The sequence below is a fragment of the Miniopterus natalensis genome, chromosome 12, assembly GCF_054644295.1.
Source record: "Miniopterus natalensis isolate mMinNat1 chromosome 12, mMinNat1.hap1, whole genome shotgun sequence".
NCBI classification, from domain to species: Eukaryota; Metazoa; Chordata; class Mammalia; order Chiroptera; family Miniopteridae; genus Miniopterus; species Miniopterus natalensis.
In genome coordinates this window covers 5,777,742-5,794,426 of record NC_142092.1, presented here as the reverse complement: position 1 = coordinate 5,794,426, position 16,685 = coordinate 5,777,742, and the positions used below count along the sequence as shown (strand labels likewise).

At 49.1% G+C, this 16,685-nt stretch overlaps 1 protein-coding gene and 1 pseudogene across 5 annotated transcripts in view; both read left to right on the top strand.

The window, feature by feature from the left end:
• SECISBP2 (SECIS binding protein 2) overlaps positions 1–11,378 on the top strand; it is a 36,781-nt gene extending 25,403 nt beyond the window's left edge. Inside the window, exons 13-17 of one of the 5 annotated variants that reach the window (XR_015715394.1) lie at positions 1,123–1,277; positions 1,549–1,741; positions 2,214–2,615; positions 3,080–3,379; positions 8,611–11,378. Coding sequence is in view for 3 of the 5 variants with exons in the window: in XM_087822525.1 (XP_087678651.1) it covers positions 1,123–1,277; positions 1,549–1,741; positions 2,214–2,317 (452 nt within the window). In the remaining 2 variants the exon portion in view is untranslated. Of the gene's footprint in view, positions 1–1,122; positions 1,278–1,548; positions 1,742–2,213; positions 3,038–3,079; positions 3,380–8,610 lie in introns of those variants that run through there. The other 4 variants (XR_015715395.1, XM_087822525.1, XM_087822524.1 and 1 more) reach the window with 4 other exon arrangements.
• On the top strand, positions 8,657–11,378 carry LOC107529176 (DNA sliding clamp PCNA pseudogene; annotated as a pseudogene).
• Positions 11,379–16,685: the final 5,307 nt, after the last annotated feature.

Here is a 16,685-nt window from a genome sequence, read left to right as displayed (position 1 = left end):
ATTTTTTATTTTTTTAAAAATGCCATTTGTAGTAAGTCACAGTGTTTCAAAGTTTTAGGCTAATGTAAAATCGACATGTTATAAATTTGGATCATCTTGTCCGAGAGCAGGATGTCTTTTATTTGTTTAAATTTTCTATAGTGTTTTTATTTTAACCCTCACCTGAGGATATTTCCTCATTGCTTTCCAGAGAGCGGGGGAGGGGTGAGGAGAGACATTGATCGGTTGCCTCCTGCATGCGCCCTGACCTGGGCCGGGGATCAAGCCTGCAACCATGGTATGTGCCCTTGGCCAGAACTGAACCCGGGACCCTTCAGTCCATGGGCCAATGCTCTGGCCACTGAGCCAAACCAGCTAGGGCTCCACAGTGTTTCAATAGCATGTGGAAGTCGCTCTGTTTCCTGATAAATGGACTCTTGCCCGTTGCGATGTTTGGCTGCTGTTACCACTGTAGTTCTTTCTCCGTCATGCAGCTCAGCCGGCTCCAGCGGCGTGCAGACGAGTGGTTTCTGTGTCGTTTCTGCACAGACACTGTGTTGTAATGCTCTTTCCTGTTCGTGGTAATTGTTCGGTGCTGCTGGATTTCTGGCTTGTCAGGCATATCCCTGCAGACACAGCTCTTCGCCCTCCTGAAGCTCATGCTGCCTCTCACCGCTCTCCCTGTGCACCAGCTTTAGCCGGTGCGTTCCCGGGAGGCAGGCAGAAGTGGAGGGTGGTGAGCCCAAATGTGGTCATGGCAGAAGGGCTGGTGATGCAGGATAGGTGCCTAGTGACCTCTCTGTTTCGATTCCCATCTGTGAGCAGGGCATAGCCTCCCTCTTTGGTGTTTTTGTGAGGCTTTGGGAGCTCCACGTGGGAGGCAGTTAAAGCAGTGGCCGGCATTGGTGAGTGTTTAATGTTCGCTAGACTTTGTTAGGGGTGACGCAGCTCTTGGCTCAGTGTACACACATTTCATTGCACAAAGTAGTAGTCCTTGGAGGGTGATTTCTTCCATGTGGCTGTACTGACAGGTCAAGAAGGGAGCTGGGCAGTGTTGCTGTCTATAGCCAAAAGTCCTCACAACCTGTGTCTCCACGTGCCCCATGTGACGTACCTCCTGTCCTCTCCCATGTCCTCGGACAGGTGGGTTGGATGACACCCTGCACACCATCATAGATTACGCCTGTGAACAGAACATCCCCTTCGTGTTCGCTCTCAACCGCAAAGCTCTGGGGCGCAGCCTGAACAAGGCCGTGCCTGTCAGTGTGGTCGGCATCTTCAGCTACGACGGGGCCCAGGTAAAGCGGGGAGCAGGCTCCAGCCTGTCAGCGCTGCTCCTGGGAGGGAGGCCTCAGTGACCTTTGTTTCCTTCATAGTACGAAGGAAGTGTGTTTCAGCATTTAGCTCTGGGTTTGCTGCTGCCACACAAGTACCCCAGGCACCCCATTCTTCTCTTGGGGTGGCACCCTAGGCTGGTGGCACCCTTCTCTTGGAGGGCAGCATTGTGGTTTGCAGGAGACCCGTCTCTTCTGTAGTCGGGGCATCACCTGTGCCCTCACTCTGTCCAAGGACCAGTTCCACAGGATGGTTGAGCTGACAGTGGCGGCGCGGGAGGCGTACAAGACCATGCTAGAGAACGTGCATCAGGAACTGGCGGTAGAGCCTGGGCCCTGGACCCCTGCTGGCCAACCTGCGCTGGGCCCCAGCTGCTCTGCAGAAGATGGCCCCCCGGCTTCTCCCAGGACAGAAGAGCCACACTACAGTGAGTGCTGGAGAGGGTCTGAGTCTGGGCAGGGTGTCCTTGATCTTCAAGGACTTGGATTAAAAAGTCCGAGTGCCTGGGGCAGCAGTGCAGCCACTCTGGCAGCACTGGCTGGGGAAGGCCCGGCTAGTCCTGGCCATTGTCTGGGAGGTGTTCTCAGACCCGGGGATTTGCAAGGACTTGTCAGTGAGTGTCTCAAACAGACCCCTGGTCAGACGGACCCCGGACAGAGGGTGGCTGCCAGGACAGCTGTGTCCTTGGCAGAAGGTTGTCAAGGTCAGCGAGCGCCCGAGGTGTCATTGGTGCTGCTCACAAACGGGTTGGGGTAGGGGGGTTGGTGCACTGGAGATGGTGGGGTTGAGCCTGTGACAGCCTGTCCAGGGGACTGTGTGCTGAGCAGTGTGCACTTCCCAGTAGATCCTGTCCTGTCTTTCCCTGCCTGTTCAGCAGCTGTGCTGCTCTCTCGTTCCAGTTGAAATCTGGAGAAAACACCTGGAAGCCTACAGTCAGTGTGCCGTGGAGCTGGAAGGATCACTGGAGGCTTCAACCTCTCAGATGATGCGCTTGAATTTATAAGGAGGCTTCTTCTGTGTTTGTGTGTTTGGGGTAAAGAGGGGCGGTTGGAACTACTTTGTGGCCCACCCTTCGTAGTTCTTCAACCCGATGCATTTGTAATGCATTTGTTGGCAGCATGGAGGGCACAGGAAGCAGCCCTGTGGCATCCAGAGCTGCAGATCCCATGGTGGGTACTGGGGCTTGCTGATAGAGGCCTTTCTAGAAGCCTCTGAGCACACTGTGAATCTGGAAGACACTGGAAAACGTCCTCAAGGCCCCTGCTGCTGGAACCGTCCTTCCATTGCAGAAAGCTGACCAGGTTAGTCAGTCTGTGAACACAGGAGCAATGTGGGTGCTGTCCTCTGCATCGTGGTAACTCGGCCCAGTCCTGGGGACCCAGCCTCAGAGCAGGAGGGGAGGGATGGTTTTCTTGGGACATGGCCTTTCAGCAGGAAGACCTGCTGAAAGGGGAGACCCACAGGATTTGCTAAAGTGAGCCTTAAGAAAAACTGGTTTTCTAACTTGTGACCTTTGACATGAATTGTTTTAGTCTTTACCCTTTGGGAAAACAATGTATATTAAAATTCCTAAATTTCAAACTTACAAATCCTTTTGTAAGTCAATATATTCTGAATATGGTTTATGTCTCATAGGCCAAGAGGGAAAATGTTTACTCTATTTTCTTGTAAGAAAGATTATTTATTTTGAATAAACTGACCACTTAATGTCCCTGGAGACTGATTATCTGGTCATTTAGTTTATCCTTGGTCTCTTCCTTACTAGGTCTTCCTTTGTCTTGACCTGTGCCTTTCAGCCTTTGAATTTCAAGAACGTAGGGACTGAGCAGGGAGAGGTGTTATGTCCATACCTCCTGGGGCTGGAAGTAGCCGCTGCTGAGGTCCCAGACCCTCAGAGACCTGCCGTCACCAAACCCTGCCTCAGTCCCCTGCTTGCATGTTTGTCACAGAGGAGATGGTAGGATTGGAGTTTCACTGGTCTGTGCTTGTCAGGCAGACAAAGTTTGCTGTTGGCTTTGAAATACCGTTAGTTGAATTCAGTCTTGCCAAGTACTGTATCTCAGAGGTAAGTGGCCTGTGATGCGCAAACAGAAGTGGAGTAACGAGTCAGAAATGGTACACTGTGTGGACAGAGCTGACAGTTTGACCAGAGGTTCTGTGTATAAAGCACCTGCCTCTCCAAACACACCCCGAGCTGTTTAAATGGGGACATAGCACCTTGTTAACCAGCTACTACCTCCCAAGCCCTGAGTCCTGTTCACAAGTTTTTCTCTCTGAGCTGCCAGGAAGAGCAGCATCAGGAAGGTCTTTCCTGCCCTCCCCATGTCAACAGGTAGCAAGTCAACTGTACTAGGCTTGAAAACAGGAGATTATTTGATAATAGAGTTTCCAAAATTAATTTGGGAGAAAATGAAATAGCCTTTCAGCTGCAGTAAGCAGCCTAGAATTCTAAAACTGATAAATCAGAAATTCATTAAACAGATCTCTGGTCAAGATGGCATGTAGTTAAACTCTGAGATTGCCTCCTCCGTGATCAAAATTACAACTAAATGATGAACTATCATCACCGACAGCCACCTGAAGTCTGTCCTTGTAACTGAGGCTACAGAGAAGAAGCCCCGTCAAGACAGGCCATAGGTGTGGATATATGGATTGGGGAGGTGATTAGGAAATAGGAGGGATGTATCTACTGCAGAGGTATCCCTGAGGAGCAAGGGGTCCCACCCCCAGCCCAGAGCACTACAGCCAGGAAGAGAAGTCCCCATAATTTCTGGCTGTGAAAACCAGCAGGGATTCTGTCCCCAAAAAAAGAGCTGCTAATGCATGAGGTGCTGCTCTTAAAGTGCCCATGCACAGATACACTTGCTCACAACTCACTCCCTCTAAGCGCCGGCGCAGGGCAGCATCTTGAGAAGTGCCAGGGACACAAGAGGAACTAAAGAGACATACTTCAAGGGCAGTGGTTGGGGGATAGGGATTGGGCACCTCTCTCCGAGGATAGAAATATTGGCAGGTACCATTGTTTCTTTGTTGAGCTTTCCCACCCAGCTGGCCTGGTGCAGGCAGACACTGAATCTGTGCTGTCCACTAGCCTGGCTAACACTGTTCACCCCTCACTGGTGATTCCCTGAGACCTTGTTCTACCCAACCTGCTTGCCTGGACCAAACCTCTTCCAGTGGCTACTCCACAAAAGCTCACCCCAGCTTATGCTGTGGACTTGCCCCAAAATCTGCAAACCTTACGGAGTGCTCTAGTCTTGTGCTGCAGATTTTCTCAAATGTCAACAAATCCCACACAAGTGGCAGCTGCTCTACCTAGACTTGTACTAGACTCTCTCAAAGTTCCACAAATCCTATACACACAGTGGCCAGCCTCAACGTGCACTGTAGCTCCTGACAAGTGGCCCCAAGCCCAGCACAAGTGTTGACTCAGCTTGCACTGTAACTCCCAGCAGTTGGCCCCAAGCCTGGCATAAGTGGTGGCCAATCTTAGCCAGGAACGTATCTCCAACTAAGCAGCCAAAAGCTGGCTCAAGTGGCGGCAGACTTCATCTCACATCACAGTGCCCATCAGAGTCCCAAGCCCGGTACAAGTGGCACCTGGTTGGTTCTCAGCGTAGCCACTCTCAAGCACCTCCAAGCGCAAATCAAGTGGAAGTCAAACACAGATCACTGTTGCTTATACCAAGCAACCCCAAGTCTGACATAAGCAGTGGCCAACTTTGCTCCCAAGAGGCTCCAGACTATACCAGAGCCCTATTCAACCAGTTCCACAACTGACACACCTGAAAGGCTGCCTTGGCTGGCATCAGAAGCCTCAGTAAAATGACTCCTACTCCATGGGGACAGCCCCTGCATAACAGTTGGTCTACTGTAGTCATAGCCAGCCCTCACAGCCAGTCAGCCTGAGGGCCAACCACACCCAGTGATGTGCTAGCAGCAGTCAAGGTTCATCTACAACAGGAGACCCAACAAAACCTACACAGGGGACACCCCTGGAGCATCCAGCTCAGGTGACCAGGGAGTCTGCCATTGAGCCTTACAGGACACCTACATAAGGCCACTCTGTCAAGACTGAGAGATGTAGCCCTAGCTGGTTTTGCTCAGTGGTTAGAGTGTCAGTCCATGGACTGAAGGGCCCTGGGTTCAATTCCAGCCAAGGGCACGTACCACCACGGTTGCAGGCTCAATCCCCGGCCCCAGTCAGGGTGCATGCAGGAGGCAACCAATTAATGTGTCTCTCTCACATCAATGTTTCTCTCCCACTCTCTGTAAAGCAATGGGAAAAAATACCATTGGGTGAGGGTTAAAAAAAGATATACTTTATGAGGCAGAGGATGGAATCAGTGGTCTGGAAGACAAGGTAGCAGAAAACACCCAATTGGACAGCAAAAGAAAATTTTTTTTTAATGAGGCTAGTTTAAGGGAACTCTGGGACAACATCAGGACTATCACCTTACATAATAGGGGTTCCAGAAGGAGAAAAGGGAAAGGGACTGAAAACATTTTTGAAGAAATAATCACTGAAAACTTACTTCACTTGCTGAAGAAAACATACAAGTGCAGGAAGTGCAGAGAGTCCCAAACAAGATAAAGGCAAAGAGGCCCACAGTAAGATACATCATGATTAAAATGCCAAAAGTTACGGTATCTTAAAAGCAGCGAGAGAGAAAAGCAGCTAGTTCCGTTCACAGGGGCTCCCATTAGACTATCAGCTGATTTTCCAATAGGGAAATTGAAGGCCAGAAGGGAATGGCATGAAATGTTCAAAGTGATGAAAGGGAAAACTTATGACCAAGATTGCTCTACCCAGTAAGGCTATGGTTTAGAATCAAACAAGGGATCAAGAGTTTCCCAGGCAAGAAATGAGTTTATCACCACTAAACTAGTATTACAAGACATGTTAAAGGGACTTTAAGTAGAAAAGTAAAGATTAAAAATATGAATAAAATATAGGAAAGAAAAAATTTTCACCAACAAAGGCAAACGGTAAATGCAGTAGTACAAAGGTTAAAGACAAACATAGGAAGATCATGTGTATTTACAACAATATATTAAGGTATACATACAAAAGAGGTTTAAAAACGTGACAAAAACATAGTGTGGGTTGGTGAGTAAAAACATTTCAGAATGTGTTCAATCTTAAGAGAAAATCAACTTAGAGTGCTATAAATATAGTTTGGTATATATGCAGTACATGGTAACCACAAACCAAAAATCTCTAAGAGACAAGAGATAAAAAGAAAGGAATCCAAACATAGCACTATAGAAAGTCATCAACATACAAGAGAAAAGAGCAAGAGAATATAAAAGGAACAGAAGAAATACAAAAAATCAGAAAACAGTTATGAAATGGCAATAACTACATACCTATCAATAATTACTTTAAATGGATTAGATACTCCAATCAAAAGACATGGAGTGGCTGGATGGATAAAAAACAAGACAAAAACCAATACACATGCTGCCTAGAAGGGACCTACTCCAGATAGAAAGACATACAAACTGAAAATAAAGAATGAAGAGATAGTTCATGCAAATGGAAACAAGGTGGAATACCAATACTTATGTCAGACAAAAGAGACTTTAAAACAAAGGCTACAGTCATCAAAACAGCATCATACTGGCATAAAAACAGACAAATAGATTATTGGAATAGAAAATCCCAGAAATAAATTCACACTTACATGGTCAATCTATGACAGAGGAGGCAAGAATATAAAATGGAGTAAAGACAGTCTCTTCAAAAACAGTGCTGGGGAAACTGGACAGATAAATGTGAAAAATGAAATTAGACCACTTTCTTACACTATATACAAAAATAAACTGAATGAATTAGAGACTTAAATATAAGAACTGAAACTATGAAACTCCTAGAAGAAAACATAGGCAATAAACTCTGACATTTGTCTTAACAATACTTTTTTGGGGTATTTCTCCTAGGGAAAAGACAAGAGCAAGCATAAACAAATGGGACTACATCAAACAAAAGCTTTTGCACAGCAAAGGAAGCCATCAATAAAACAAAAAGGCAGCCTGTTGAATGGGAAAAGTGATATATCTGATAAAGGATTAATATCCAAAATATATAAAGAACTCATACAGCTCAACATCATAAAAATAATCTGATTTATAAATGGGCAGAGGTGGGTGGAGGGGGGCAAATGGGGAGGGAATGGGGTACATCTGCAATACCCTCAACAATAAAAATTTAAAAATATATATTAAAAACAAAAATTAAATAAAAATGGGCAGAGGACCTGAATAGGTATTTGGCCGAAGAGAGCATATAGATGGCCAACAGACACATGAAATGATGCTCAACATCACTAATCATCAGGGAAATGCAAATCAAAACCCAGTGAGCTATCACCTCACACCTGTCAGAATGGCCTATTAATAAACCAACAAAAAGCAAGTGTTGGGGAGGATGTTGAGAAAAGGAACCTCTTAGGATTTGTGGGATTGTAAATTGGTGCTGTAACGGAGAATGGATATTATACTTACATAAAGCTATCCATATTAATCTTAGTAGATGTTAAACCCGGTTTGTTACTCTAACCTGGTTTTTCTCTCAAAACTAGAGCTTGCATGTTTAAAGTTTTGCTTTTAGTATACTTTACATACAATTCAGGAGTTTCAGTTTCTGTGTGACCCTAAGGAGCAGCCTGACCTTCAAGGCCATGGCGAGGCTGACCGCCCAGATATAGAAATTCAACCAGATGGCCAACTCAAGGACACTGACCAGGAGAATCCATATCAGACCAGCAAGGACTCTGCCTGCATGTCCATAGCCCCTCTGCCTGATCACTTTGTTCTGCTTTCCCTCTCCATCCTTATCCAAACTTCTGCCTGTGCTGAGATCTTAAGATGGGTTTTTGAGGACTGGGAAAAGTCCCCCATCTTCTTGAGATGTGGGCACTGAAACAAACCTCTTTCCTTTTCTTCATCATCTGTCTCACAAGTTTGGCTTTCTTTGTGGCAGGCAGCCGAACCTGGGTTCATTCAGTTACAGTGCAGCCACTATGAAAAACAGTATGGAGTGTCCTCAAAAAATTAAAAATAGAACTACCTTATGACCCAACAATTCTACTTCTGGGTATTCAAAGAAAAAAAAACTAATTAGAAAAGATATATGCATCTCTATGTTCATTTCAGCATTATTTACAATAGCCAAGATGTGGAAGCAACCTAAGTATCTATTGATAGATGAGTGGATAAAAAAGATGTGGTACTGTATACAATGGAATATTACTCAGCCATAAAAATGTAATCAGTGATCTTCCTTGATCTCAGGCTCTCACTGCTGGATTACCCGGCTCGCTCTCCACCTGTGAAGCTTATGCCAGCTACACCTCCTCCTTCCCTTCGCCTCCAGTCGCATTGTTGTGACTCCACCACCATGTTCGAAGTGTGCCTGGTCCAGGACTCCATCTTGAAAAAGGTGCTGGAGGTGTATAAGGACGTCATCAGTGAGGCCTGCTGGGACATGAGCTCATGTGGTGTGAACCTGCAGAGCATGGACTCGTCCCACCTCTCTGTTGCAGCTCACCCTGCGCTCCGAGGGCTCCAACACCTACCACTGCGACCATCGCCTGGCTGTGGGTGTGGACCTCACCAGCATGTCCAAAATACTAAAATGTTCTGGCACTGAAAACATCATTACCCTAATGGCTGAAGACAATGCAGACACCTTGGCACTAGTATTTGAAGCTCCAAATCAAGAAAAGGATTCAAACTATGAAATGAAGTTAATGGATTTAGATGTTGAACAACTTGGAATTCCAGAACAAGAGTGTAGCTGTGTAGTAGACACCTTCTAGTGAATCTGCACGTGAAGGCTGAGATCTCAGTCATATCGGAGACGCTGGTGAAGTGCCTGTGCAAAAGACAGAGTGAAATTTTCTACAGGTGGGAAACTTGGAAATGGAAATACTAAGTTGTCACAAACAAGTAATGTGGATAAAGAAAAGGAAGCTGTTACCATAGAGATGAATGAACCAGTTCAGCTAACTTTTGCACTGAGGTATCTGAACTTTACAAAAGCTACTCCGCTCTCTCCTACAGTAACACTCCATGTGCCTGCAGACGTGCCCCTTGTAGGGTATGAAGTTGCTGATATGGGACATTTAAAGTGCTATCTGGCTCCCAAGATCGAGGATAAACAAGGATCTTAGGCATTTTTAAAATCCGAGAAAATAAAACTAAGCTCTTTGAAAACTGCTTCTGAGATTCCAATATGCCCTAAAAGTCACTTCTGTCACCAGATTTGTACCTCTGAGTACATATGTAAATAATGTTGTCTGTAAATAACCTATTTTTTTCCCCCATTCTCTACAATTTAAAGGATAATCTCAAGTCAAATCCAGTCTTATTAACCTAGAACTACTTCTGCCTTATCTAGAAATACTCTTTAGGATTTTTGTAACATAGGGTTTTGACTATTAATGTAGTTTCAAGAATTGTGCTTGCAATTTAAATAAAAGTTGTTTGAATTTCAAACATCACTGGACAGTGCACCATGGCTGTCATGAGTATCCCAGGGAATTCACAGCTAATGCTACCTTTTTGTGTAAATGTGTTTTATTTTTTCAGTCTAGAGCAGCCAGATATAAATACATTGGATATAGCCATAGAAAGTGCTCCAAATGCAGTAGGTGACAAGATATTTTGGGGGATTTGTTTGCCACACTTATTTTTATATTATTCTTTTTTTATTGATTAATTGATTTTAGAGAGAGGGAGTGAGAGAGAAACATCGATTTGCTGCTCCACTTATTTATGCATCTTTAGTTGATTCTTGTATGTGCCCTGACTGGGGATTGAACCTGCAACCTTGGTGTGTTGGGATAATGCTCTAACCATCTGAGCCATCTGGCCAGGGCCATATAATTCTAACTGGAGCTCAAGAAATGAAGAGGGGAAAATAGAACAAGTTCTATATATTTCACCATTTTGTCATTTCTGTTAGCAAAAACTAACGCTTTTTCAGAAGCTTAGTGTACTCAGAGTTGTGTGGGCACTGTAAGACTAGCATTGTCATGGGGCAGTGTTTTCTTTAGCCTCAGGAACCTTTTACAAGAGTCTTAGAAGTTTTACTAGACCTGTGATAGGGCCCAGGGAGTATGTTTGTGCAAAAAAAAAATTCTCCAGGATAAATAGCCTTATTTGGGATTTATTCCCTTAAGCCTTAACGGATGAAAATGGCTTAAATCCCATGGATGCTGGATTCAACCAAGAAAGTGAAAAGTCCCAGCAGGTGTGACAAAGGCCGTCTAAAAGTTACCAGTAATTTTGCTACGAGGTCGCAAATTGGCATCCTGCATGCTGAGAGTTGCTTTATTACAGTCCTTTTTCCCGTTGTCTTTTGTGTTTGGTGGATTAAGTGACTGGCTCTGTTATTTTCCTGGACTGAGTCTAGTTACTGGACTGCAGAACTTCTGGGCGTAGAGGAGGGAGACTGGCAGCAAATTGGCCTGAGGGAACTTTTTGGGGTGATAAAAAATGTTTTATCTAGACTGGTGATGGTTCCGACACTATGCATTTGTTAAAACTCATCCAATTGTACTTTGTATGCAAATTATACCTTAATAAATCTGATATTTAAGAAAAAGAATAAAATCTTGCCATTGTCAACCACATGGATAGACCTAGAGGGTGTTGTGCTAAGTGAAATAAGTCAGAGAAAAACAAGTACCATATGATTTCATTTATATGTGGAATCTAAAGAACAAAATAAATGAACAAACCAAACAAACTCATAGATACAGAGAACAAATTGATGGTTGCCAGATGGGTTGGGGGTGGGTGGCAAAGGGGAGGGGATTAGTACAAATTGCCTGTTAGAAGAACAGTCGCACAGATGTAAAGTACAGCACAGGGAATATAGTCAATCATATTGTGATACCTGTGTGGTGCCAGGTGGGTACTACACTTATTGGGGTGATCACGTCGTAAGTTATGTAAATGTCTAATTAATCACTATGTTGTACACCTGAAATTAATATAATATTGTATGTTAACTGTAATTGAACAATAAATTTTTAAAAGTCTAAAAGACAAAATGATATTTTAAAAAATTTGTTAAAAATATCTGCTGGCAGTGCAGGTCCTCTGTTTGGAGTCCCTGGGGTCTGTGGCCGTGGTGCCCGTCAGTAAGGGCGGGGTCTGAGGCCGAGGCCGAGGCCGAGGGGTGGGCTTCCACCGCGCTCCCCCCCCTGAGCCCGCGCCCTGGCTGGGGTGCCTTCTCCTGGCAGAGGCCACTCCTGCACATGGCGCCCAGTGACCTTCGCTGCTGCTGGCGCTGCTGTCCACCGGGCAGGCCCCCCGGGGCCTCCGCAGCCCCGGCTGCCCTGAGCAGACGGGGAACTTCTGCCTTTATTTTTCTGAACGGTGTGGAGTCCACATTCATCCCCGACCACGTCTCCCGGCGAACACTCCTGTCGCAGCAACCGAAGGGCCCGAATGCTGAGCATGACCTGCTCCACTGCCCAGACGTGGGGGAGCAGCTCAGAGGGCGCAGCGCCAGCAGAGGCCCCCGGCACCCCAGCCTCCGCGGCCCGAGCGGGGCCCACACCAACCCCCCGAAAGCCGATGTCTCCCACCTGCGGCGCAGCGCGTGGCCGGGCTGGGCCGGTCCTCTGGCGGGGCCCGGGGGAGGCTGAAGGACGAAGGGCCGATTGGGTGACTGTCGCCCGCAGGCCAGCGCTCCGGGAAGCCTGTCCGCAGGGGATGCTGCAGTAAGTGGCTGGACGCTGCTCTCTGGGGGAGGCGGCTGGAAGCGGCCCGGGAGGACGGTCCCAACGCGGCGGTCCTCGGGCGAGGAGAGCCACTCGCTCGGGGGCTCAGCTTTATTTCCAGGGGCCTGGCTTTCGGACGGGCTGGCGAGACCTTCAGAGCTTCCTTCGCAAACAGCGTGTCTGTGGCCACAGGCTGCGCAGCATTGGGCCGGGCGCCGTCCTCACACGCGTGGGAGACTCTCGGGCTGCGGCTTTGACAGCTGGACTGGGAAGCAGGTGTGAGAGCTCGCAGGCCCCCACTGCGCAGAAATGACAGGCCGCCAGGAGACGCTGCAGACAAGCCGGGAGCTTCATGGAAACGGCGACACCCCGAGCTTAGTGAGATGAGCACAGCGCAAATCCATGCAGCTCCCGCTGTGCGCCAGCGTCACCAGGGTCTGGGCGGTGTTTCTGTCTGGAGTCACCTCCCGGCTGCAGCCCACCTTAGGGTACTCGGCTGAACTGGAAGGCGGGACCAGCTGCAGGCTCGGCTCACAGCAGTGAAGCCCAGAGGAGGGGTCTGCTGATGCCGTTGGCGGTTGTGGGGGGGCCACTTGTATAAGGTGCAATGACTCAGGCCACAGCAAGTGGCCTGTGGAGGACGCAGCAGTGCTCCTGGGGGGAGTGCCACACGCTGCCATCTTAACCAGTTTCTCCTTGCAGCCCATTAACCGGCCTGGTTTCCTGCTTCTGCCAAACAGACCCTCTGTCACAGGTAAGCACCTAATTAAAACTAAAGTTCCCGCTGGTGTCGCACAGGTCCGGCCGGGGCTCTTCGCTCCCCAGTGCCCAGCCCGGGGCTGCATCTGAGCAGGCAAGGTGACAGCTCCCTGCCACAGGGCCTCTCCAGGGGGCGTGGCAGGTGGCACGGAGCGGCACTGCCTCCTGGTGGCTAAAAGGTGTCCTTGTTACAGCTTTCCTGAAAGAACAACACCTTTGAATTCCTGGCAGCACAGCTGGCCTCCCGGCCTCTCGCTCCCTTTCCCCACAGGCTGTCTCAGGCGTGCTCAGAGGCCCCAACTCCTGCTCTGTGTGCTCCCCTGGGGTCTAGGGGGGACCCTGTGGGGCATCTTGCCTGCTGGCAAGAAGGACCCGGGGCAGCCCTCCAGCCCAGGACACTGTAAGCACTGGGGATGAACTGTCACAGCTGACTGCTCCTCCACCTGATACATCTGCTCTGGCCCTGAGGTGGTGCCAGGAAGGGACAGGGCCGGATGCCTCTGCCTCGCTGGGGCCTGTCTGCCGCCTCGGTGCTCGGATGGGCACGCTGCTTGCCCACGTGCCTGCCACCTCTGGGCTCCCCCAGCAGACACCCAGCCAAGTGCTGAGGCCACAGCAACTGCTCTCACCAGCACCCAGCATCCCACCTGCCTGGGGGGTGAGGATGGCCATGGGGACACATCTACCAGAAGCAGCTGGCCCTGCCTTTGCACCCACGTCCCTCCTGTGAGGGCCTCGCCCACTGACAGAAAGGGTCCGAACATCCCACCGAGGGCGCTGCCCTGGGCCACATACCCACGCCTTCCTCCAGCTCTGCATCACGCGGCCGTGTTCCCCAGCCACAGCCCTCCAGGCGGCCAGCTCTCGGGTCCACTTCTCCTGGGGGGGCACCTCTGCAAGAGAGAAGGGGCTCCGGGTCCCAACTTTGCAGGTCTTTGTAGCTCCTTGGTGCCCACCATCCACTGAGGCCACACTGTGAGCCAGCCTGTGGCAGGTGACCATGTCCCGGCTGAGGCCCCACTGCGGGACTGAGCCCAGAGGGCCTCGCCTTCCTGGCTGTGGGAGCTTCTATAGTGAGCTATCCCCCCGCCCTTCCCCAGGCACCAGCTGTGTTGGCAGTTGCTCCCCAAGGTACACTGGCCCTGTCCTCCACATGTTGCTGGCACTTTCTGCCCAGGCAGGAGGGGGCTAACCTCCCACATCTCTTGGGGAAATGCAGAGACCCTGGGCCTCGGGTGGGCAGCATTAAGGCTCAGAAATCAATTTGGCCGACCCAGGCTGGTGGCCTCCCAGGAGGTTGCAGGCACTGCACTCTGGGGACATCACATCGCCCGTGACCGGCTCCTGGCAGCCTGCCCAGGGTTTGTCCTGGATTATGAAAACAGTCACTAGCAGGACTGTCATGACGGCACAGCCCTGGGTCCGTGTTCCCTTGCAAACACGAAAATGCACTATGTCGTTGCTGCGGACAACAGCGCATGCCACTGTTTTCAGAAACGGGATCCAAGAACCTGAGCCCTTGAGACGGAGCAGAGCTCACAGCCCGAGCAGGCAGAGGCCCGGGGTCGTGGCCCCCACATGGCCCTGCAGGGGTCCTGACCCAGCACACCAGGGCAGGACCCCACGCCTGTACAGAGCACCATTTCTAACACCTTAACCTGCCTGCTCCCGCACCACCCGCACCACCCATGCCTGCAGTAGGGCTCGGGGAGCGAGAGCAGGCCGAGCTGTCTCCACTGTGGGTGCCCCGAGCTTCTCCCCGACCCCGAGTCTCCCGTCCGCAGTGACGTATCCGCAGGAGCCCGCCATCAGACCGGGGCCTGCTCCGGGCTGGCTGGGGAGCAAGTGGCCTCAGGCAGGCCCTCCATTTTCACCAGCTGCCCACCAGGGATAACAGTTCCTATCTCGTGGGACAACCACCTGCCTCAGGTGCGGGAAAGCACAACGGGCCTCTCTCGCTGTTACCACAGAGCGATTTGCTGACGGCACCGCTCGCCCAACCCGAGGCATCACAGTTTATACTTCAGTTGACACGACTGTTCCATTTTATCCTGACAGCAGCAGGCAGGACATTGGACAGAAATGAGAAGAACAGAGGTTTGGGGGGCTGGGAGGGGGCAGAGAAATATTTATAATTACTTTTTCTGTCTCCCAACCCCTGACTAAAATAACAAAAAAGAACTGTCTAAACACCTGTCTTGTCTCTATCTACATACACATCTACACTATTAAAAACAGAACAGGAGAGAAACGCACACACGAGGCAGGTGCAGCACAGGGACCAGTGGAAGCCGCCTGGGCGGAGGACAGGCAGAATTACAGGCTGGCACTGGGCGCACCCTGCAGCGCCTCAAAGGAGGCCCTGGGACCTGGTGGCAGCGGTGCTAACAGCGGCTGCTTCAAAGCCCTGTAGAAGTGGAAGCATGTCCCCAGCCAGCGCCCTTTCCCACTCCACCCAGCCGGGGACGCTTCCTTTGCTCCAGAAGAACTAGTCCCTCTCAGGTTGCACAGGACAGGCGGCCTCTGAAAGCACTGCCAAGGGCGGGCCCACACGGAAAGCAGACAGGCTCGCTGGCCTTCCCACCAAATGAGGAGGCCACGTCCTCCTGCCTGACCTAAGTCCCCGCCAACAGCTCACCTAAAATTCTGGAGGGCCCGCTGCTCCAGTGTGGTTGCAGGCAGACAAACGGAAACTCGGAGAGGTGCTGGGCAGGCCAGCTACTCTGACGTTGGTGCACACAGGAACTGCCTGGGGATCTCCTTTTTTATTTTTTTAAATTTATATTGTTGAAAGTATTACAGATTTCCCCTTTTCCTCCCATTGACCCCCTCTACCCTGTACCCTTCCGCCCAGGCCTTCGCCACACTATTGTCTGTGTCCATGGGTTATGCATATATGCATATAAATTCTTAGGTTAATCTCTGCCCCACTCCCCCACCCCACATTCCTTTGAGATCCCTGTCTGTTTTCTGCTTCCATATCTCTGGGTCTATTTTGTTCATCAGTTTATTTTGTTCCTTAGATTCCACATATGAGTGAGATCATGTGATATTTGTCTTCCTCTGCCTGGCTTATTTCACTCAGCATAATACTCTCCAGGTCCCTCCATGCTGTCCCAAAGGATACGAGATCCTTCTTCTTTACAGCTGCGTAGTATTCCATGGTGTGAATGTCCCACAGCTTTTTATCCCCTCAGCTACTGATGGGCACTTGGGCTGTTTCCAGATCTTAGCTATTGTAAATTGCACTGCTATGATGACATAGGGGTGCACATATTCTTTCTGATTCGTGTTCTGATTTTTTTAGGATATATTCCTAGAAGTGGGACCACTGGGTCAAATGACAGTTCCAGTTTTAATTTTTTGAGGAAACTCCACACTGTTTTCCATAGTGGCTGCACCAGTCTGCATTCCCACCAGAAGTATATCTGAGGAGATGCTTGATATGATTTCAATCTTCTTGAACTTGTAGAGACTTGTTTTGTGTCCTAACGTGGTCTATCTTTGAGAATGTCCCATGTGCACTTGAGAAGAATGTATATTCTGTAGCTTTGGGGTGGAATGTTCTGTAAATGTCAATTAAATCCGTCTGATCTAGTGTGACATTTAGTCACTGTTTCCTTGTTGATTTTTTGTCTGGAAGATCTATCCAGTGAAGTCAGTGGGGTGTTAGAGTCCCCCACTATGATTGTGTTGCTGTCAGTCTCTCCTTTAAAGTCCTCCCGGAGTTTTTTTTATATATTTAGGTGCCCCTATATTGGGTGCATATATGTTTACCAGGGTTATAGCCTCTTGTTGGATCGATCCCTTTAGTGTTATATAGTGACTTTTCTTGTCTCTTGTCATGGCTTACAGATGAAAACATTTTTTTCT